Source organism: Bos grunniens, chromosome 21, assembly GCF_055505025.1.
Source record: "Bos grunniens cultivar Pamir isolate PY7600 chromosome 21, Bosgru_T2T1.0, whole genome shotgun sequence".
NCBI classification, from domain to species: Eukaryota; Metazoa; Chordata; class Mammalia; order Artiodactyla; family Bovidae; genus Bos; species Bos grunniens.
In genome coordinates, this window is record NC_141185.1 from 63,533,358 (window position 1) to 63,558,412 (window position 25,055).

At 36.8% G+C, this 25,055-nt stretch overlaps 1 protein-coding gene across 25 annotated transcripts in view; it reads left to right on the forward strand.

Annotated features, from left to right (window-relative positions):
• The window catches only part of MEF2A (myocyte enhancer factor 2A), a 180,742-nt gene that overhangs the window by 133,182 nt on the left and 22,505 nt on the right, over positions 1–25,055 (forward strand). For 12 of the 25 annotated variants that reach the window (XM_086364858.1, XM_086364842.1, XM_086364849.1 and 9 more), the window contains 4 exons: positions 521–652; positions 2,961–3,180; positions 3,932–3,991; positions 20,349–20,536. In XM_086364858.1, coding sequence (XP_086220984.1) covers positions 521–652; positions 2,961–3,180; positions 3,932–3,991; positions 20,349–20,536 — 600 coding nt within the window. Of the gene's footprint in view, positions 1–520; positions 856–2,960; positions 3,181–3,931; positions 3,992–20,348; positions 20,537–25,055 lie in introns of all 25 variants that reach the window. The other 13 variants (XM_086364838.1, XM_086364853.1, XM_086364836.1 and 10 more) reach the window with 3 other exon arrangements.

Sequence of the window (25,055 nt, forward strand, 5' to 3'; positions counted from 1 at the left end):
CATTTAAGAACAAATTAGGGATGAAATTACTGGGATAGCGTGCGTATTATTTCTGGTGAAAGGGATAAACTCTCAGGCAAAAAGGAATGTCAGTAGATGAAGTTGCTGAAATGTTCATTTCATAAAAATGCTGCAATAACTTCTCAAAGTATCATCTTGATATATTTTGGGATCTCATACTCGTTGATCCTGTTAGACAAGTTGATCAGGCTGTAATCAGATTTAGATTGTAACTATCAGAGCAGTGAGTAATTTCATATTCTTTAGGAAGTTTGGAAAGGAAGAATCCAAATATGGAAATACTCCTTTTCTCTTAATGTACAATGGGAACATAATTTTGCTTATGTATAAGGATTACCTTATTTGAAGAATTACAGTACACTTGTGATCATTTAAAACCATTTCAGTGGCTCTTGTATTACTCAGTTCATTCAGTCTGTGCTCTCTTACTTAATTTTTACAAAAAAGACTCATGGCAAGTTAGTATCATTTGTGTGTGAATTTTCCAATTGTATTTCAGACTTTAAGAAAAAAAGGCCTTAATGGTTGTGAGAGTCCTGATGCTGACGATTACTTTGAGCACAGTCCACTCTCGGAGGACAGATTCAGCAAACTAAATGAAGATAGTGATTTTATTTTCAAACGAGGCCCTGTAAGTACTTTTACTTTACCTCTACTTTTTATTTGTTGATCCTTTTTGTTAACTTCATTATTTAGGCTCTGAACAAGAAGGAACACAGAGGGTGCGACAGCCCAGACCCTGATACTTCCTATGTGCTAACTCCACATACAGAAGAAAAATATAAAAAAATTAATGAGGAATTTGATAATATGATGCGGAATCATAAAATCGCAGTGAGTACTAAAGTATGGTTTGTGCTTTTATCTTGTGCATGAAGAGACTGACCACACCTCTTGTTGTTTGTTTCACAGTGGGTGATGACAGCAGTAAGTAGAAGGAGGGAGGGGGGAGGTATTAATTTGTTTTGAATTTATAGAACCTCAAGATAAAATTGCAGAAATCTTAACAGTAGTACATCTTCAGTGTCTTAAATGTAGAAGTCAAGAGAAAACATCCTAATCTGGGCTCTACTACTATCTCCTTACTTTTGAATAGGGCATCTAAACATCCTAGATTCCAATTTCCTCATCTGTAAAGTGAATGAATTGGCTCACATAATTTTTTAAGGTCCCTTCCAGCTTTAAATTCCCATGATTTTAAATATAAGGATGCATTTGAGACTTCCCTCTCCCTCTCATGACTTTTAAAATATTACATAGACTTTAGATTTTGAGACTATAAAATATGGCTAGATTTTATTATATAATTTGGTGCTTCAAAATTATTTTTAATTATTTTATATAGTTGCTATAATAGTAGCTTACTTTTTGACTCTTTGTAAGTGTCCCAAAACAACTTGACGACAGTACCTCCAAATTCCTATTCTTTTCTTGCCCTGTCAGTGTTAAGGAAGAGCACCTTGACTTGATTTTAACTTAAGGAAACTGTGTTCTTAAACTGGTTGCAAAACACAGTTACTTAAAAAATTTTCCATGCTCACACATCTAATGCTAAAAAAGTGCTCTTTTGATAGTTCAAAGAGTTCTCACTGAAGCTCCATTGGCAAGAGTTGCTTAAGACATTATTCTTGATCTAATTTTTCTAACACTATATATGTGTTGTAGTCTTCATGAATAAATTGGTGCCACTGCTATTTATTTCACTACCAGAGTTAATTCTCTTAAAACTATGCCCTAATGTATGTATTATGGATTATTTCTTCAAAATAGTCTGATGCTATAAGAAGAAGCCCATGGACAACAGATTTAAGGAGATATTTTTGTGGTAATACCCTTCTTAATAAACATAACAACAGAAAAAATAAAGCAAAATTCGTTTTGACCTCATATGGATGTTGGTGACCTTGCAGATAACATTAACCTGCAAAAACTTTGTATAAATAAAATTGCTTTACCTTTAAAAAATTTTTATCATATATCTGTTGTTTTATATCTTTTAATGAGTTATAATTTTCTCCTTGAAATAAACTATTGAATAAAGTACTTAATTATTTATACTCTTTCAACTTTGAATTAGCAGTATTACCTTAATTGGGAAATCACTGTTTTAAAATGTAAGGAGAGGAAAGTTTTTATTTTCTCTCAGATTATAAAGAGGATTGTTATATTTATCATGGTTAACAAGTATAAGTGGCCTATGGAGGAAATGAAAGAGGAAAATAGAAAATAGTGTTTTTAAGGGACCATGGTATATTTTGGAGGGAAATAAAATAACATAACTTTGTAATTTAATCTTTATACATTTAAAGATAACTTGTCAGTAGTTAATTTTGCTTAAGTTTTTTTTTTTGCATTTTTATTACACTCGTTACATTGTGTTTTATATACATAGAAAAATTTGGCTTTTTTTTTTTTTTTTCCAGTTTTGTCCATTAAGAAGTGTAGTGAATTAAATCAGACAAGGGCAGATTTGATGTATGAAGTTTATGATACGTGTACATCCTTTCTCTCTTTTGTTATATTTGGAATCTCCCAACTGAAGTGTCATGTTACTAAACTTATTTGCATGTATATAAGTGCTAATTTATGCTTTCTTGGTAACAGTGATGTATTTACAATGTTTTAAGTTGGACAGCACATCTTTAATATCAGGTTCTGGCCTTTCATGTTCATCTCTATGAATATTTGAAATATATAATGTACATATTATACTAGCATATATGTATTACTGTATAAAAATTGAAATTGAAAATGTTCATGGTAAATATTCTCATATAATTGTAAAGAAAGTAACTTCAACCTGCAACTTTAAGAACTTACCTCCATCTTCTGCTTTTAGTAACTAGTGTTACCTTACCAAATTAAAGTGCATAAGTTATTAAATTTAATTAGATGAAAATGAAACTAACAGTTTTCTCTTCCTTGTTCTTTATTTACAGCCCGGTTTGCCACCTCAGAATTTCTCAATGTCTGTCACAGTCCCTGTGACCAGCCCCAGTGCTTTGTCTTACACTAACCCAGGGAGTTCACTTGTGTCCCCATCTTTGGCAGCCAGCTCAGCATTAGCAGATACAAGCATGCTCTCTCCACCTCAAGCCACATTACATAGAAACGTATCCCCTGGAGCTCCTCAGAGACCACCCAGTACTGGCAGTGCAGGTATGTACTGATACTTATTCTTCTGATTCTTTAACTAAAAGAATGAAAAAATTAATTGCTAATATGAACAGTTTCTTATTCTGCTACTCATAATGTTCTTGCTTTGATGAGCAAGAGTCACTACTACATAATTGCCCCCATTTTAAAGTGTTTTTTTTTTTGAAAGTCTGTGGCTCTAGCATTGTACAGGTATTGTGGAACAAATAGAGAACCTTCCTATTTTGGAAAATAAGCTTTCCATATCATGGGGATGCTATACCTAGACAGGCAGAAAATTTATTTAGGATATCATAAAGATTAAAAATTGATTGTGAGCCAGTTGTGTTAAAAAATAAATGGAGAGGTAGAGTCACTTAGAATTAGAGCATTCTCTGCATCCCCCTCCGCCTGATTTGTTCATTAACTCAGAAATTTGAGGTGCATTTACTGCATCTCTGTGTATAATGCAATTATCTCCTGTCCCATTATTCCTAGATTTTATGGCACTCCATTAGCACTGCCCCTAATTCTTGTCAACATGTACTTATTTGGTATTGAGTCACAAGACGGCAGACATGTCCAGAGCTTGATAGATGAGTGCCTATATGTTTGACTACATCATAATGCCTAGTTCAGACTGGACTAGTTTTTATTTTCATGTTTTTTAGGAATGAAGTGAGGGTTACCTCTGGTCAATTCATTCTCATTCAGATAAGGAGAATCAATTCACATTCACTCCTTGCCCTCTCTCCTCTCTCTGTAATGTTGTTAGGTGGGATGTTGAGCACTTCAGACCTCACAGTGCCAAATGGAGCTGGAAGCAGCCCAGTGGGTGAGTGAATTCCTACTGCCTCACTTTGTTGGCATCTGTCTTATCTGAGAGAAAAGGAATACTGTCCCTCAAACAAGGGTTTCTACCAAGTAGAGAGGAAAATATGGGGATAAATGACTAGAGTAGACCATGTCACTTTATGATTTGTTTAGTTACTGCTTTCACTAAGAGTTTTTGATACCCCTGTGTTATTCCTCATACCTTGGCCTTACATTCACTTATTCATTCAATAAATATTTATTGAATGCCTCCTTCATAGCAGACATTGTTCTTTTCTAAAGACTAAATTGCCTTAATACAATTTTTACATTAAGACAATTTCTTAAAGAGAAGCTTTCCGTGTCATCTGTCCCTACCAAAGTCAGACTGTTAGCAGACTGCTGTATTTTACAATTATATGAAATGTTTTCAGAGAGATTGCCATAGGAAGAAATAGTGGGCCTAATAGATAGACCCCTAATAGTGGGTCTGTCTCCACGGGATCAGTTTTGATGGTCACATGTGGAGCATTGACGTTTTGTCGTGGTTGCTGCCAGATTGGCTCTTTTGCTTTGGAACCCCTCCCAAGATTACTCTCAGTTTAAAAATTTCGTAAATGTGTCTGCCCAGCCGTGAAATCCTGGTAAAGATAGATTATGATCTTAACATTACAGAAACATGGCATATATGTCATAGAGTCACAGGAATAACTGTATTATTTTGGGTTACCATCAGATTTAGTTGTATTGGTCTCTTCATGTATGATAATCCCAGTTACCTTCATTTTTATCTGAAAGCAAGGGAAGGAATTCCCTTCTGTTTTTATTTTATTTTATTTTTTTAACTACCTTATTGATTACTCTTAACAGCCATATATGCTATTACTTTGACTATAAGAATAATAGAGTATTATGAATGTATACTTTTTATTTTATTTTTAAACTTTACAATATTGTATTAGTTTTGCCAAATATCGAAATGAATCCACCACAGGTATACCTGTGTTCCCCATCCTGAACCCTCCTCCCTCCTCCCTCCCCATACCCTCCCTCTGGGTCGTCCCAGTGCACCAGCCCCAAGCATCCAGTATCGTGCATCGAACCTGGACTCGCGACTCGTTTCATACATGATATTATACATGTTTCAATGCCATTCTCCCAAATCTCCCCACCCTCTCCCTCTCCCACAGAGTCCATAAGACTGATCTATACATCAGTGTCTCTTTTGCTGTCTCGTACACAGGGTTATTGTTAGCATCTTTCTAAATTCCATATATATGCGTTAGTATACTGTATTGGTGTTTTTCTTTCTGGCTTACTTCACTCTATAATAGGTTCCAGTTTCATCCATCTCATTCGAACTGATTCAAATGTATTCTTTTTAATGGCTGAGTAATACTCCATTGTGTATATGTACCACAGCTTTCTTATCCATTCATCTGCTGATGGGCATCTAGGTTGCTTCCATGTCCTGGCTATTATAAGTAGTGCTGCAATGAACATTGGGGTACACGTGTCTCTTTCCCTTCTGGTTTCCTCAGTGTGTATGCCCAGCAGTGGGATTGCTATTGCGTGATCAAAGAGACATCTGAAAACAGATCACTTATAGAAAAATTCCCTATTACATATGTTCAACCTACTTATACCAAAAATGTGAGGAGCTGCTTCCCTTGTGACTCAGCTGGTAAAGAATCCGCCTGCAATGTGGGAGACCCAGGTTCCATCCCTGGGTCGGGAAGATCCCCTAGAGAACAGAAAGGCTACCCACTCCAGTATTCTGGCCTGGAGAATTCCATGGACTGTATAGTCCATGGGGTCGCAAAGAGTCGGACATGACTGAGCAGCTTCTACTTATCTGCCTTAAGAAAATTTTGATGATTGAATAACTTAATTTAAAATGATTAGAAAGAAAAACAGTATTTAATGAGAGTTAAAAAACATATAGTGACCTAAAGTAGGAATAAATGCCTAATTGTTTCTGCCTCTGTATTAATCTCTGTTTTAATGGACTCAGATAGGACCTGTTGTATGATCTTTTTTAACAGATAATTAAATGTGGAGAAATTCATAAAGGTCTTACCAATTATACATTAGGACTGCTATCCTTGTAACTGTATTTCCTAATATTTATAGTTTATTTCTTTTCAACTCTATTTTAGTTGCTTATATGCCCATATACTCTTTTTATTGGAGAAGGCAATGGCACCCCACTCCAGTACTCTTGCCTGGCAAATCCCATGGACGGAGGAGCCTGGTAGGCTGCAGTCCATGGGGTCGCTAAGAGTCCGACAGGACTGAGTGACTTCACTTTCACTTTTCACTTTTCCTGCATTGGAGAAGGAAATGGCAACCCACTCCAGTGTTCTTGCCTGGAGAATCCCAGGGACGGGGGAGCCTCGTGGGCTGCCATCTGTGGGGTCGCACAGAGTCTGACACGACTGAAGTGACTTAGCAGCAGCATACTCTTTTTATGTTGCATTTTCCTATATGCTTTTAGTCTCCCAACACTATGCATCTTTCTCTCCTCTCTACTTTCCAGCCTGCTTAAGGCTAGAATCAATAATTTCTATTTTGTTTAATATTAATTTTGACTAGTTCTCAGTTTTAATTCCCAAATTACTTTTATTTCATAACTATTTGAAGATTTCTAATGTGTTTTCCCTTTGCCTTTGTTTTTTCCTCTCATCCTTCTGGCTTGATAAACATTGTTCTCCTTCCTACCAAACAAGTCTTTTAATTCTTTTCTTGCTTTATTTTTGGTTTTTGTACTGTCCATACTTCCCTAAAGCTTTTTCTCTTTTCTTTCTTATCTGCCGTGCAACTATAAATCTAGACTTTGCTGCTCAGTTTTCTGTGTTCCATTTGATGAGTTCAGACTCAGATTTTGCCATCATCTTAATTTGACCTTTTACATATTATCTAATCCTGTTACTTTTATTTCTTTTTTACATTCATGTTTCTTTTGTAAGCTTCCTCCGCTTGTTTCTAGACCCTCAGGTTTGGAGGGTCACATTAGTCACACTGTTCAAATCATGGCCCAGCATCTCAGCATCTCTCAGTATGCTATTCACTTACCCCTTTATACTTCTATTCCACTCCTGTTCCCTTTCTCCTCCCCCACCCCCAGTCCCCAGTCATAGGCAACTGTTTTAATATGTTTAGTGCTAATAGTGTTAATTAATCATGTTAATGATCATGATTAGTGAACATGAATTTTTTTTAATTTAAAATTTAAGTATTAAGATATTTTAACTGCTTAGTGAGTTACTTGAAAGTCCATTTGTTACTACACAATAATACAGTATAACCTCAGTCTTATGACACATCAAGATTGAATGTCTTGATTCCTCGCTGGTTCGTACATTATATACCTATTTTACCTGTGCTAGGTGTATTTCTACTTTTTCTACTTGTTTGCTTTATATCCTAAATGATGTTTTTGTTGTAACTGCTTTTTAATATGTACCACCTTAGAATTCATATTCAACTAAGTAGACACATTGCATCACTTAATTCAGATACCAAATGGAAGTTATTATTTTTGTGCAGTACTTATAGCATACATATTTCTTGCTGTAAATCACCCCCCACCCCAATAAATGGTCTCTCATAGGTATTGTAGAAGTATTGTTAGTTTTTGTGAAGAAGAGTCAGAAAATGTATTTTAGCCTATTTCAGCAATGATGCCGTTTTCGTTTAGTAGTTTGGAAAAATAGTTTAAACTCAGAGAAGGCAATGGCAACCCACTCCAGTGCTCTTGCCTGGGAAATCCCATGGACGGAGGAGCCTGGTAGGCTACACTCCATGCGGTCGTGAAGAGTCGGACATGACTGAGCGACTTCACTTTCACTTTTCACTTTCATGCATTGGAGAAGGAAATGGCAGCCCACTCCAGTGTTCTTGCCTGGAGAATCCCAGGGACGGGGGAGCCTGGTGGGCTGCCGTCTATGGGGTCGCACAGAGTCAGACATGACTGAAGCGACTTAGTAGTAGTAGTAGTAGTAGTTTAAACTCAATTTTATCCCTGAAATCTTTTTTAATATAAAGATTAAACATTTTAAATTCCAAGAGAAATTAAGAAAATTATTAAAAATTGTGGATATGATTTCTCATCTACATTTTTCAAAGTATGTTTCTTGGAACTACATGAAAAGAATTACTTACCTATATGAGTGGCAAACCTTGTACCAAGTAAAACTAAGCAGGTTTCTTTACTGTAGGACATCTCAGAGCCTTTACAATGCTAACCTGTTTAGCATTTTTACTAATACTTTAAACTGTGGTTATTCAAAGTGATATTACAGTAGAACCCTCCCCCCTTTTTTTTTCCTAATGAAAAATCATCTTGTAGGATTCAGTTCAGTTCAGTCACTCAGTCGTGTCCAACTCTTTGCAACCCCATGGACTGCAGCACGCCAGGCTTCCCTGTCCATCACCAGCTCCCAGAGCCTACTAAAACTCATGTCCATCCAGTCGGTGATGCCATCCAACTGTCTCATCCTGTGTCATCTCCTCCTCCTGCCTTCAATCTTTCCGAGCATCAGGGTCTTTTCCTATGAGTCACTTTTTCGAATCAGGTGGTCAAAGTATTTGAGTTTTAGCTTCAGCATCAGTCCTTGCAATGAATATTCAGGACTGGTTTCCTTTAGGATGGACTGGCTGGATCTCCTTGCAGTCCAGGGGACTCTCAAGAGTCTTCTCCAACACCACAATTCAAAAGCATCAATTCTTCGGTGTTCAGCTTTCTTTGTCATCCAAGTCTGACTTCTATACATGACTACCTGGAAAAACCGTAGCTTTGATTAGACGGACCTTTGTTGGCAAAGTAATATCTCTGGTTTTTAATATGCTGTGCAGGTTGGTTATAGCTTTTCTTCCAGGGAGCAAGCGTCTTTTAATTTCATGGCTGCAGTCACCATCTGCGGTGATTTTGGAGCCCCCCAAAACAAAGTCAGCCACTGTTTCCACTGTTTCCCCATCCATTTGCCATGAAGTGATGGGACCAGATGCCATGACCTTAGTTTTCTGAATGTTGAGCTTTAAGCCAACTTTTTCACTCTCCTCTTTCACTTTCATCAAGAGACTCTTTAGTTCTTCACTTTCTGCCATAAGGGTGGTGTCATCTGCATATCTGAGGTTATTGATATTTCTCCCAGCAATCTTGATTCCAACTTGTGCTTCATCCAGCCCAGCATTTCTCATGATGTACTCTGCATATAAGTTAAAGAAGCAGGGTGCCAGTATACAGCCTTGCTGCTGCTGCTGCTAAGTCGCTTGGTTATGTCCAACTCTGTGTGACTCCATAGATGGCAGCCCACCAGGCTGCCCTGTCCCTGGGATTCTCCAGACAAGAACACTGGAGTGGGTTGCCATTTCCTTCTCCAAGGCATGAAAGTGAAAAGTGAAAGTGAAGTCGCTCAGTTGTGTCTGACTCGTAGCAACCCCATGGACTTCAGCATACTAGGCGCCTCCATCCATGGGATTTTCTAGGCAAGAGTACTGGAGTGGCTTGCCATTGCCTTCTCCAAGGCAGCCTTGACATACTTCTTTTCCTATTTGGAACCTGTCTGTTGTTCCATGTCCAGTTCTAACTGTTGCTTCTTGACCTGCATACAGATTCCTCCAGAGGCAGGTCAGGTGGTCTGGTATTTCCATCTCTTCAGGAATATCACTGTTGTCATCTACACAGTCAAAGTCTTTTGTGTAGTCAATGAAGCAGAAGTAGATTTTTTTGTTTGGAGTTTCCTTGCTTTTCCTATGATCCAGAGGATGTTAGCAATTTGATCTCTGGTTCCTCTACCTTTTCTAAACTCAGCTTACACATCTGGAAGTTCTCTGTTCATGTACTGTTGAAGCCTAGCTTGAATTTTGAGCATAATCTCGCTGGCATTTGAAATGAGTGCAATTATACGGTAATTTGAGCATTCTTTGCCTTTCTTTGGGATTGGAATGAAAGCTGACGTTTTCCAGTCCTGTGGAACTGCTGAGTTTTCCACATTTGCTGGCATACTGAGTGCAGCACTTTAACAGCATCATCTTTTAGGATTTGAAATAACTCAGCTGGAATTCCATCACCTCCACCAGCTTTGTTTGTAGTTATCCTTCTTAAGGCCCACTTGACTTCACACTCCAGGATATCCGGCTCTAGGTGAGTGATCATGTCATTGTGGTTACCTTAGTCATTAAGAGCTTTTTTGTATCATTCTGTGTATTTTTGCTACCTCTTGTTAATCCCTTCTGTTACGTCCTTGTCGTTTTTGTCCTTTATTGTGCCTATCTTGCATGAAATATTCCTTGGTATCTCTGATTTTCTTAAAAGAGATCTAGTCTTTTAGACAATTCTACTGTTTTCCTCTATTTCTTTGCATTGTTCACTTAAGAAGACTTTCTTATCTCTTCTCGCTATTCTCTGGAACTCTGCATTCAGTTGGGTATATCTTTCCCTTTCTCCATTGTCTTTTGCTGCTCTTCTTTTCTTTCTCTTCTTTTCTTAGCTCCCAGACAACCACTTTGCCATCTTGTATTTCTTTTTCTTGGGGATGGTTTTGGTCATGACCTCCTGTACAGTGTTACAAACCTCTGTCAATAGTTCTTCAGGCACTCTGTGTACCAAATCTAATCCCTTGAATCTGTTCATCACCTCCACTGTATAACGATTTGATTTAAGTCATACCTGAGTGGACTAGTTGTTTTTCCTACTTTCTTCAGCTTGAGCCTGAATTTTCCAATAAGGAGCTGATGATCTGAGCCAGAGTCAGCTCCAGGTTTTGTTTTTTGCTGACTGTCTAGAGCTTCTCCATCTTCTGTAAAGAATATAATCAATCTGATTTTTATATTGACCATCTGGTAATGTCCATGTGTAGAGTCATCTCTTGTGTTTTGGAAGAGGGTGTTTGTTATGACCAGCGTGTTCTCTCGGCAAAATTCTGTTAGGTTTTGCTCGGCTTCATTTTGTACTCCAAGGCCAAATTTGCCTGTTCCTCCAGGTATCGAGGTCCCCTATGAAGAAAAGGACATTTTTGTTGTGTTTGTTGTTAATTCTAGGAGGTCTTGTGGGTCTTTATAGAATTGTTCAACTTCATCTTCGACATTAGTGATTGGAGCATAGACTTGGATTACTGTGATATTGAGTGGTTTGCCTTGGAAACGAACTGAGATCATTATGTCATTTTGGGTACCTGTAGAATAATAATAAAAAGAATAAAACACCCTCCCAGACCTTATTATTTCTGCTTGACATACAAGCAAATTACTAACTAAAAGCACAGTTAGGAGCAATACAAGATAAATGAAAGCCTGCATTAAAAATGGACAATAGAACCAACTTCTTAGAAACTCCAGGGTTTGGGATTATTAGGCACAAACTTTGACTTTAACGTAGCAGTGTTTATTGTGTCAAAGAAATAAAAAGATTAAGGATTTTGTCCAGAGAACTGGCATCTTTAAAAATGAACATTTATAACTAAAAATATAATAGTGTTTAAAACTTATTAAGTGGGTTTTGTAAGAGATTTAGTCAAAGCAAAAGGGAGAATTGGTGAATTAAAAGATAAGACAGGAACAGTATTCAGAATTTTTGAGATTAAAGGATGGATAATTCAAAAGAAGATTAAGACCTACAGGGTACAGCGAGAAGTTATAACATAGTTAAAATTGGAGTCTCAGTAGGCAAAAAGAGAGAAAATTGGCCAGAAGCAGTATTTGAACAGATAATCACTGAGAGTTTTCCAAACCTGACAAACACATCAAGCCACAGATTCCAGAAGGCTTATAAAACCCATGTGGGATGCAGGTAAAGTTGTGCTTTAAGAGAAATCTGTCTTTTAAAACAGAAGGCTGGAAAACCCTGAGCTAAATAAGCCTGTATCTCTGTAGGAATAAACAAGTTAAAGAAAATTAGAAGTAAGTTATAAAGATAAGAGCAGAAGTTATTGAAATGTTATATTTGTATCAATGTTCAATTCAAAATATATTCTAATTTCTATTTTCTGATTTCCATTATAACTTCTTTTTTGATCTATAGTTATTTAGAAGTCAATTTCCTAATTCCAAATGCATGGTGTTTTGTAGTTATCTTCGGGTATCGTTTTCTAGCTCAACTGTTTTATTACCAGAGTACTTAACTCCATATGATTAAATTCTCTGAAATTTGTATACTTGTGTGTGTGGCTCAGCATGTGGTCACATTTGGTTCTTTGCACACAAAATGACATTTTTTGTTTTTATACAAAAAGAATGTAAACATTGAAAAGAATATTCTATACTGTAAGCAGAGATTGTACATTCTACTTGTTTTAACCAAATGTTTTATACTTAAATACGATAACTTATTGTATTCGTCCACATTTAGAAACTTTGATAGACCAGTTCCAGGTAGTTTCACTTTATCTTTAAACTGCCATCAGTTTTACTGATCCTGTCATTTTCAAATGCATAATACATTTTCAGGTGAACCCCCCATTTGCCTTAATCTTATTTTAACTTTTTTGGAGTCTTCTGTCTGTTTCTAAAAGCTGGAGGGCTTCAGGCCCATGTCCTATTGAAAGCAGAAGCATCCTTGAACTTTTTAAGTGTTGAATAAACTCTAAATATTCATTGAAAGGACTGATGCTGAAGCTGAAGCTCTGATACTTTGGCCATCTGATGGTGAAGAGCCAATTCATTGAAAAAGACCCTGATGCAGGAAAAGATTGAGGGCAAGAGGAGAAGCAGGTGGCAGAGGAATGAGATGGTCGGATGGCATCACGGACTCAATGGACATGAGTTTGAGCAAACTCGAGGTCGAGGAGATAGTGAAGGACAGGAAAGCCTGGCGTGCTGCAGTCCATGGGGTCACTAAGAGTGGGATATCACTTAGCGACTGAACAACAAAACTCAGGATAAGGAGAGACTTGCTAAATAGGAAACCAGAGAAAGCCTAACCGTAAAGAAAAGATTGATCAGCTTGCCTGTGTTAAAATTTGGAACCTTTGTTCATCAAGATACCATAAAGAGAATGAAAAGGCAATATAGAGTCAGAGAATATATGTGGCGTACATATAAAACAGAACTTTTTATGAAGAATACTTACAAATTATAAAGAAAAGGAAAATTTAGTTTTAAAAATGTGCATGAAAACAGACATTTCAAAAAAGAAAAAAACTATCCAAGTGTCTAATAAACATGTGAAAAGAAGCTTGTGATTCAGTAATCAAGGAAATGCAAAATTAAAACCACAGGATAGCATTGGGTACCTACCAAGGCAGCTAAAGCAAACTAGATAATACCAAGTGTTAACAAGAGTATGGAAAAGCCCAAACTCTTATACACTGATGATGGTAGTGCTAATTGGTGTGATCATTTTGACATTATCTACTAAGGCAAATATGTTTATTCCATGACCCAGCACTTTCACTCATCCTTAAATACTAGAGAAGTGCATATTTGCATCATGAGCACCAAGAGATATGTAAAAGAATATGCATGTCATTATTCATTACAGCCAGCATCTAGAAAGAATCCAGATTTCTGTCCACAGTAGAGTAGATGAGTATATGATAGTATCTTTACATGAAGTAACGCTATACTTCAGTGAATATGAAGGAACTGTAGCGGTAATCAAACTAGCAGTATTCTTTGGGGTTCTAACAATGTTCTCTTTCTTGGTCTGCTAATGGTTTCATGGTTCATATGATAAATCCTTGCTCCTCTAAGTTTTTGTTTCATAAAATTTTCTGTATATGTATTAAAAGTTTTAGAAATACACTTTGCTGTTAAAAATAATTATACTCATGTATGTTGAGATACTTAAAACTATAAGAGAATGTAATTGTATAGTAGTATACTATTAATTGTATTGTATTATATACTATTAATTGTATTATATAATAGTTATACTGTTAATTCTGAAATTTAGAGAGAAAAACAGTTCACACATTCACACTCAACAAAGATTTGGCGGCCTTTTGAGACTGGGCGTTACTGTCTGCATGTGGCAGCTGATAGGCAGGTTAATCTTAAAATCATGAAGTGAGTCAGAATAAAGACAAGCCAACAACAGCCAAGGTCGGCAAAGTGGAAAGCTGTAAAGACTGTGGCCCCTCCATGTTGAGCTCTGAAGGCACTGAGCCTGCAGCCCCAAGCCATCTTATGTGAGAGAATAGATTTTTTTCATTCTTAAGAGAAAAAGGAAATAGGAAATAGAGACACAGGCATAGAGAACAAATATGTGGATGCCAAGGGAGAAGAGGTTTGACTTGGGATTAACACATATACGCTGTTGATACTGTTTATAAAATGGAACACTAATGAGAACATACTCTACAGCACAGGAACTGTACTTAATGTACCGTGGTGACCTGAAGGGGAAGGAAATCTAAAAAGGAGGGAATTATATGTATAGCTGATTCATTTTGCTCTACAGTAGAAACTAACACATTGTAAAGCAACTAAAGTCCAATAAAAATGTAAAAGAGAAGAAGATAAAGTACAAGCCACATCTAATATTTGATAAATGGATAAACATTTAATGTACTTAAATGTGCAATGCAGAAAAGAAACCCAACTAGTATTTTTAAAATTGAAAAGAATGTTCATTGTTGATAATAATCATAAATTCAAATAAAAATGAAACAAAAAATCCCCACCTAGTAATTGCCAACTATTGCCACTTTTTATTGTGACATGAAAAGCTGATGAAGGTGGGTAAAGCTGATGATCTGTTATGTGTTTGTAGTATTGCAAATTAGTAGCAGTCATTTTGGAAAGTTATTGACAATATATTTCAGTAGTCATAAAAACACCTGTTTTCCTCTAAGATGTGTAAGAAATGTGTAAGTTATTACATTTCTAAGAATCTATCCTAAAGAAATCAATCAGATTATGCAAAGGTTCCTTCCAACTTTATTTCTAGTAGGGAATAACAAGAAAATATAAACATATTCAACATATGAAAATTAAGTAAATTAAAATTTTCAACTTAATTCCTTTTTAGTTGTGATTTAAAACTATGCCAAAAATATATACATGGAAAGGAGAAGAAACCTAAAATGATTATAATAGTTAGAATAGTGGGAATGTGTTTTCCCTCCTTTTTTCTAGTTTTTGAACTTTGTTGTTCTTGTTGAGTCGCTGAGTCCTGTCCAACTCTTTGCAACCCCATGAACTGCAGCACACCACCCTTCCTTGTCTTTCACTATCTACCAGAGTTTGCCAAAAGTCATGTCCATTGAGTCAGTGATGCCATCCAACCATCTCATCATCTGTTTCCTCTTCTCCTATTGTCCTCAGTCTTTCCTAGCATCAGGATCTTTCCAATGAGTCAGCTCTTTGCATCAGGTACCAAAGTATTGGAGTTTCAGTATCACCGCCAGTCCTTCCAGTCAATGTTCAGTGTTGATTTCCTTTAGGATTGACTGGTTTGATCTCCTTGCAGTCCAAGGGCAGACTCGCAAGAGTCTTCTCCAACACCACAATTCAAAAGCATCAATTCCTTGGCACTCAGCCTTCTTTATGGTCCACCTGTACATGACTACTGGAAAAACCATAGCTTTAACTGTATGGACCTTTGTCAGCAAAGTGATGTCTCTGCGTTTCAATATGCTGTTGTCTAGGTTTATCATAGCTTTTCTTCAAAGAAACAAGTGTCTTTTAATTTCATGACTGCAGTTACCATCCACAGTGATTTTGGAGCCCAAGAAAATAAAATCTTGTCATATCTGTTTGCCATGAAGTGATGGGACTGGATGCCATCTTAGTTTTTTGAATGTTGAGTTTTAAGCCAACTTTTTCACTAGGCTCTTTAGTTCCTCTTCAGTTTGTGCCTTTAAAGTGGTATCTGCCTATCTGAGGTTGTTGATATTTCTCCCAGCAATCTTGATTCCAGCTTGTGAGTCTTCCATCTGGTGGCATTTCACATGATGTACTCTGCATATAAGTTAAATAAGCAGGGTGACAAAATGCAGCCTTGACAATATGGTACCTCTTCAGTCATAAAATTATTATAGTAAATTAGAGCATTCATTTGTTTTTTTTCTTATAAAATGATTTTGTGAGTATATTATATATGTTGTTGTCCAAATAAAACCTGCTGGTTTTGCACGTATTATAAATTGTATACATTTATCATGGAGGCAATCTGCTTATTGAGTATGGTTTACTAAGTAAATTTCTCTAGAGAGAATTTTCATTTAATACTCAGGTAATGCTGTAATTCAGATGATTTGGGGAACTCTTTAACTTTGGGCCTATGTTCAAAGATCAAGCAAAGTAAAATCACCAAAATCCAGCAATTTCACTTTTCTAAAACATGTAGAGAAAGAGAAAAAAATATACAGGAGTAGAATGAGCTCAGTGAGATCTTGGAGTTGATAGGGTTGAGTGAAGGTAATAAGGATTTGCATTACAACAGAGTCAGTGACACTTAAAAAGAAGAGATAGGTAAGGAGAAAGGGATTATAAAGAAAGACTAGCAAAGCTTGATAGCTCTGTGAAAGTGAGGATGGGCAGGATGGAGGAAACAGTAGAACAGTCACAGGTTGAGTTTGAAATGACAGCAGCATATCTGGGGGAAACTTCCCACCACATGATTGTGTGTAGCCTGGAAATTAGGAGACACAAAGCAGAAATACAGATTTAAGAGTCATTTTGAGGCAGAAGTTGAACCCATGGGGATGCATGAAGTCTCTAAAAGAGAAGGAGAATGTAGCCTTTCAGGGACTGTGCACTCAGAAGAGGTTTAGAGGAAATACAGAAGAACCTGAATCTCATGATTTTCTGTTTTAGATCCTAAGTGTTTAATGGACAGAATCCATGTTCTTCATCATATAGGAATTTTCATTGAATCAAGTAAATAAGTCATCAGTGATTTTAAAACCCATGGTCTTTTTAAATTTTAGAAACTTAATTTCTTTATACAAATGACATAATTTTATAGATGTAAATATATTTTCATTTATTTACTTTTTACTGAGTAATCTGCTGAAAGTTTAATTTTATGAAAAACTTGTCAACTATGACAGAGTTAATTATTAACCTTGCTTTGGATGAATTTTTCAGAATCCTTTGAGATTTTCAAAATCCTTTCCATGTCAGTTCAACTTCTCAGATAGATTCATAGTAATAAGCCCTAGAAGAGTAGAATTAAGAACATGGGAGTGCTTTCTAGCCACTTCAGTGCAGTATTTGAGCTGATAAGCTATTCTGAAATAGGAGCCAGATTGATATAATTGAATGACTTGCTTTAGAGCTATAGGACCATAATTAAGATTAACTTTGTCAACTTTCTAGAGGTATAGTATTCAGTGCTAAGCATTTTTGTCACAGTGGTATCAAGGCATAAGCTATCATAAAGCCTGAAAACACATTTTAATAAAAGTCACATTATATTGGGTTTATTCATTTAGAGTCAGTACTTTATTCCTAAATTTTTAAGCTGTGACAAGATGAGTTATATACTTAAAAGTATATACTTCAAAAGTCTGTCCCAACAATATCTTCTTTTTGGTCATAAAAAATGAATTGGAAGTAAGGTGGCATACGTTAGGTAGTATATCACTATACTCCACAAAATAACGAATGGTACATCTGTTTCAGTCTGGCAAGTTACCAAATGCTTTTTACATCATCTTGTAATCATCTGCTATAGACTCCGACTTCACACTCAGAAATACTGTGCTTTTAGGTCCCCTTTCGTTCTTGTAATTTAATTCTCATGGGTTGCTCTGGTACCATATCTAACTGAAAAACATCATAGATTCCTCAGGGAAAAAGTTAATATTTCTTGATAATGCATTTTTCTAAATTATACCTTTGCATCATTTTATAATGTATTTGAGAGGAAATACTGCTTTATCCTTCAGGTTTGAGTGCAAATCAAGTAAATAAGAATCTTCTATATATTATCAGAGAAATTAAGAACACACATTCATGTTTGTTTTTAAGAGAAATATTTTTAATCTGTACTTATTAATGTCAGTCTTCCATTCTGTTGGTTTCTATTAAACCTTCCTGCTTTTGCATAAAATTATTATTTGATGAACATTTTATATCCAGTTGACTTGCTTAGCAGTTCAGTTCAGTCAGTCAGCTGTGTCCGACTCTTTGTGACCCCATGGACTGCAGCACGCCAAAGTTCCCTGTCCATCACCAACTCCCAGAGCTTGCTCAAACTCATGTCCATCAAGTCATTGATGCCATCCAACCATCTTATCCTCTGTCGTCCCCTTCTCTTCCTGCCTTCAGTCTTTCCCAGCATCAGGGTCTTTTCCATTGAGTCAGTTCTTCACATCAGGTGGCCAAAGTATTGGAGTTTCAACTTCAGCATCTGTCCTTCCAATAAATATTCAGGACTGATTTTCTTTAGGATTGATCTCCTTTCAGTCCAAGGGACTCTCAAGGGTCTTCTCCAACCCCACAGTTCAAAAGTGTCAATTCTTTAGTGCTTAGCTTCCTTAATGGTCCAACTCTCACATTCATCCATACATGACTAATAGAAAAACCATAGCTTTGACTAGATGGACCTTTGTAGGCAAAATAATGTCTCTGCTTTTTAATATGCTGTCTAGTTTGGTCATAGCTTTTCTTCCAAGGAGCAAGTGTCTTAATTTCATATGCTGTCTAGTTTGGTCATAGCTTTTCTTCCAAGGAGCAAGTGTCTTAATTTCATGGCTGCAGTAACCATCTGCAGTGATTTTGAAGTCTCTCACTGTTTCCATTGTTTCCCATCTGTTTACCATGAAGTGATGGGACCAGATGCCATGATCTTAGTTTTCTGAATGTTGAGTTTTAAGCCAGCTTTTTCACTCTCCTCTTTCACTTTCATCAAGAGGCTCTTTAATTCTTCTTCACTTTTACCATAAGGGTGCTGTAATATACGTATCTGAGGTTGTTGATATTTCTCCCAGAAATCTTGACTTCAGCTTGTGCTGAATTCATCCAGCCTGGCATTTCGCATGATATACTTGGCATATAAGTTAAATAAGCAGTGTGACAATATATAGCTTTGTTGTACTCCTTTCCTGATTTGGAACCAGTCTGTTATTCCATGTCCAGTTCTAACTGTTGCTTCTTAATCTGCATACAGATTTCTCAGGAGGCAGGTAAGGTGATGTGGCATTCCCATCTCTTAAAGAATTTTCCACAGTTTGTCATGATCCACACAGTCAAAGGCTTTTGCATAGTCAGTAAAGCAGAAGGAAATGTTTTTCTGGAACTCTCTTGCTTTTTCATTTATCCAGCAGATGTTGTCAATTTGATCTCTGGTTCCTCTGCCCTTTCTAAATCCAGGTTAAACATCTCGAAGTTCACAGTTAATGTACTGTTGAAGTCTACTTGGAGAATTTTGAGCATTACTTTGCTAGCATGTGAGAGGAGTGCAATTGTGCAGTAGTTTGAACATTCTTTGGCATTGCCTTTCTTTGGGATTGGAATGAAAACTGACCTCTTCCAGTCCTGTGGCCACTGCTGAGTTTTCCAAATTTGCTGGCATATTGAGTGTCGGACTTTAACAGCATCATCTTTTAGTATTTGAAATAGCTCAACTGGAATTCCATCACCACTGCTAGCTTTGTTCATAGTGATGCTTCCTAAGGCCCGCTTGACTTCACATTCCAGGATGTCTGGCTCTAGGTAAGTGATCACACTGTCATGGTTATTTGGGTCATGAAGATCTTTTGTGTACAGTTCTGTGTATTCTTGCCACCTCTTCTTAATATCTTCTGCTTCTGTTAGGTCCATACTGTTTCTGTCCTTTATCGAGCCAATCTTTGCATGAAATGTTCCCTTGATCTCTGATTTTCTTGAAGAGATCTCTAGTCTTTCCCATTCTGTTGTTTTCCTCTATTTTTCTAATTCTTAAGGAAAGCTAAAAAGTAGGAATTAGATGATTAAATTTATAGTAATCACAAATACTTAATGAAGACCCGAGTGGCAGCTAAAGAAATAGAACAGCACTAGGTAGAGCTGTAAAGAAGAACTACTTGGTGAAAATAAGGCTTTAGAGCTGAGTGCTAAATAAGCTTCAGTTAAGGAGATGCTCTGAACTTAGTAGGAATGCCCTTGTTTTCTTGTGAGAATGAATGAATAGGTTGGTCTCAGGCATCTTCTTATATCTTCCATCATCTTGGTCCCTCAGTCAGAGAGACCCTTTTAGGAACATCTTGTGTTTCAAGTTTCTCTGAGCAGGTCCAAGTAGTAAGGCTGGAAACAAGTGGTGTTAAGTCTTAAGTATTTCAGACTAGGTTGACTTTTTTTTTTTTTTTTTTTTTTTGCTTATTCCAAGATAAGATGGTTATGAGTAGTATTATAAGATTCACTTGAAACCTGGGGCTGAGGAAAATACATTTGTACCAAAGTATTTTAATGACTCGTTTCATGTAAAGAATGAATTCTCTTTTTTCCAGGGAATGGATTTGTAAACTCAAGAGCTTCTCCAAATTTGATCGGAACTACTGGTGCAAATAGTTTAGGCAAAGTTATGCCTACGAAGTCTCCCCCTCCTCCAGGTGGTGGCAGTCTTGGAATGAACAGTCGAAAACCAGATCTTCGAGTTGTCATCCCCCCTTCCAGCAAGGGCATGATGCCTCCACTGGTACGTTAAAACCTTTCATTCTTTAAAACATGGATTTTATACAGAGTATATGTTTTCCTTTGGAATTTTCTATACTTCCATGGGATCTAGACCTTTTCCTAATGAGTATTTCTATTGGAAATTAGCATTTGAAGAGACAAGTCTATTTTAAATATACAGAAACAGATTATGAAAAAAACGGAGATAAACCTACTTAATGGTTTTTAAATTAAAGCTAAATATGGAGAAGTTATTATGTTAATTTTCATTTACTGGACTGAAATCTTTACTTAGAGATCTCATCCTCAATTTGATAAATTAAACTTGACTTAAGTACTTCTCTGTGCTTTTGCGTAGTTTCAATATCTTTAGCATATTCTTTTCTGTAATAAAAACTCTATTAGAAAGTTCTACATACAAAGAGAACTATTATAGAATAGGAAAGAATGTGTAAAAACTTCTGCTAATAAGTTTTTTTGTTTACTCCTTCTCAAATAACCTTCCCATTTAATTCTATAAAGAATATAGGTCTTCCCACTCTATTCCTTAACAATGTTCCAGCCTCGTTTGCTTTTGTATCCTGGGTCTATGAAGAAGGGGAGAATGTTTATCACCTTAGCTTTCTACAGAAAAAGTTATATATGCAAGTTTTATCTGTCTGACTTCAAATAATCAATGTGATGTACCAGGTGGTCTTTCTACTATGCAGCTGCTGAACTTGCCATTTGATAGATTTTTAAGTAAAAGCAGTGCTATCAAGGTTTAGATAATTATTCTACACTGTATAATACTTTATGGATTCCCAGACTTCTTTATGTGCATTGTATCATTTGAAGCTCCAACTGTGATCTTCGCTAGGTAAGATAAGGAGACCAAGGGAAAGGTCAGTACTGGTCCAACATAGTACAAAAGAGAGCCAAAACTGAAACTCATTAAGTCAAAAAGCAAAGTGCTTTTTCATTCAGAGATATAGAAAACTGAAAATTTGTTCCCAGCCTTACACTAAAAAATGTTGGACAAGCAAGTTCATAGTTTTTCTTGAACACGTTGTAGTATTGAGATTTCAGGGCACTCAGCTGGCCCAGACTCTGGGGAGGGACAGATACTGCAGGGAGAGAACATTGGAGCACAAACTTATCTGGGCAAGACACAGATAATAAATTAAGCTAGGGTGATTGGTGAATTTCTGGAGACCAAGTGTTCACTGGCAGAGCTCTGTAAAACCTCTGGGATAGTGATATAGGGCAAGTCTTATTCTCTCTTGCAGAAAAAATTGGGAATGTTCTGAAAAAAATCTCCTTTTTGGTATACAGCTGGGATAGGGGAAGAGCCACCATTACAGTATGGGCAAAAAGTTTTCTCTGGGTACTTCTATTTCACTCCTATGGAGTAGGAGTCTTAATCTATGAAGAGATGAACAACGCAAATGGTCACCCTTAGGGGACTGGTGAATTCCCACTGTACTGGGGCAATGGGAAAGGGAAACTCTCTCAGCCTGTGGTGAAGAAGAAGGAACAGTGCCATATCATGGCAGAATTTCTGAGAAGGCTGCAGCCTGATGCATAACACAAAGGAGAAGGCTTAAAACTGAGAATGTAGCAGTTTTCTTTGGGGAAAAAACAAGCAAAAAAACCTCTAGCAAACCAGTCTCCCACTGCCTCCAGAGGCATTTGAGGCCTGTGGTAACTATATTGAGGGTAACAATACCAGCAACGAAACACAAACTCAGCCTAGTTCTTAATTAAATTAACTCAGACTCTGCACTAAAGGCCTGGCAGGAGGAAGACCTGTAGGTCTACTGTAAGTAAAAATCACCCAAACTGAAATATAAACAGAAGTTGTTGCTGTTCTCAGTCATGTCTGACTCTTTTCCACCCCATGGACTGCAGCACACCAGGGTTTCCTGTCCTTCACCATCTCATGGAATTTGCACAAACTCATGTCCATTGAGCTGGTGATGCCATCCAGCCATCTCATCCTCTGTCTCCCACTTTTCTTCCTGCCCTCAATCTTTCCCACCATCAGGGTTTTTTCTAATGAGTTGGGTCTTCGCATCAGGTGGCCAAAGTATTGGAGCTTCAGCATCAGTCCTTCCAGTGAATATTCAGGGTTCATTTCCTTTAGGATTGACTGGTTTGATCTGTTTGCTGTCCAGGGGACTCTCAAGAGTCTATTCTAGCAGCACAGGTCAAAAGCATCAATTCCTTGGTGCTCAGCCTTCTTTATGGTCCAACTCTCACCCCCACGCATGACTACTGGAAAAACCATAGCTTTGACTAGACGAACCTTTGTCAGCAAAGTGATATCTCTGCTTTTTAATATGCTGTCTAGGTTTGTCATGGCTTTTCTTCAAGGAATAAGCATATTTTAATTTCATGGCTGCAGTCACTGTCCACAGTGATTTTGGAGCCCAAGAAAATAAAATCTGTCGCTGTTTGCATTTTCCCCCATCTATTTGCTATGAAGTGATGGGACTGGATGCCATGATCTTCATTTTTTGAATGTTGAGTTTTAAGCCAACTTTTTCACTCTCCTCTTTCACCTTCATTGAGAAGCTGTTTAGTTCCTCTTCACTTCTGCCATTAGGGTTGTATCATCTACATATCTGAGGATATTTATTTTCTCCCAGCAATCTTGATTCCAACTGGAGCTTCATCCAGCCTGTCATTTCACATGATGTACTCTGTGTGTAAATTAAATAAGCAGGGTGACAATATACAGCCTTGACGTACTCCTTTCCCAATTTGGAACCAGTCTGTTGTACCATGTCCAGTTCTAACTGTTGCTTCCTGACCTGCATACAGATTTCTCAGGAGGCAGATAAGGTGGTGGGGTATTTGCATCTCTTTAAGAATTTTCTAGTTTGTTTTGATCCACAGAGTCAAAGGCTTTAGCGTAGTCAAGGAAGCAGAAGTAGATGTTTTTCTGGAATTCCTTTGCTTTCTCTATGATCCAACGGATGTTGGCAGTTTGATCTCTGGTTCCTCTGCCTTTTCTAAATCCAGTTTGTACATCTGAGGGTTTTCTCGATTCATGTACTGTTGAAGCCGTGAATCTTCTTTTTGTACAGTTCTTCTGTGTATTCTTGCCACCTCTTTTTAATCTCTTCTGCTTCTGTTAGGGCCGTACTGTTTCTGTCCTTTAATGTACCCATCTTGCATGAAGTATTCCTTGGTATCTTTTAGTTTTCTTGAAGAGATCTCTAGTCTTTCCCATTCTGTTGTTTTCCTCTATTTCTTTGCATTGTTCACTTAAGGCTTTCTTATCTCTCCTTGCTATTCTTTGGAACTCTGCATTTAGATGGGTATATCTTTCCTTTTCTCCTTTGCCTTTCGCTTCTCTTCTTTCCTCAGCTATATGTAAGGCCTCTTCAGACAACCATTTTGCTTTGTTTTATTTCTTTTTCTTGGGGATGGTTTTAGTCACTGCCTCCTGTACAGTGTTATAAAAATCCATCCACAGAATTACCCAAACTGAAATGTAAAGAGAAGAGTCAAAAGAAAACAAAAAACAAAGCAATACCTCCTCTCAACCTAGAATTCTGTACCCAGCAAAAATATCTTTCAAGATATGAAAAAGAAATAAAAACTTTCTCAACAAAAATGTGGGAATTTATTGCCAAGAGACATACATACTCTACAAAAAATATTAAAGGATGTCCTTTGGAAGAAGGAATATGCTACCAGAAAATTTTTGGGTCTGTACAATAAATAAAAATAAAGAATGGAAATGGAATAAATGAAGATTAAAAATAAAGTTAATTTTGTCTTCCATTTTATAAATTTCAATTTTAGAACAGTTTTAAATTAAATTAAGATTGCAAAGATAGTATAGAAAGTTCCCATATGCTTCACACTCAGTTTCTCCTGTTACTAACAGATTAATATTACAACTAATGAGTCAATGTTGATAAATTGTTATAAAGTCCATTTATACATTGTTTTAAACTAAGAGTATTCACATACTCTTAGTTTTTAACCTTATGTCTTTTTCTGTTCTGGAATCTAATCCAGGATACCATATTGAATAGTAGTATGTCTAGTAGTAGTAGACATAGTAGTCATGTCTTTTTAGGCTCTTCTTGTCTTTGAAATTTATCTGAGACTTTCCTTACTTTAGTGACCTTGACAATTCTGAGGAGTACTGGTCAGATATGCTGTAGAATGTTCCTCAGTTGGAGTGTTTCTGATGTTTTCCTCATGGTTAGGCTGGTGTTACACATTTGAGGGAGGAAGGTCATGGAACTAATGTGCCCTCTTCATCACATTATATCAAGGGTACATACTATTTCCATGACTGTTGATCACTTTGATAACCTTGCTGGTGTAGTATTTCACTTGCTACCCCTTCCCATACTGCCCACTTTGGAAGGAACTTACTGTGTGAGGCCCACATATAAGGAATGGAGGTTATATTCCACCTCTTTTAGGACAGATTATACATTATTTGGAGTTCTTCTGCACAGGTCACTTATTGTTCTCTCTCATTTAATCATTTATTTATATTAATATGAACTCATGTACATTGATTTTATACTTTG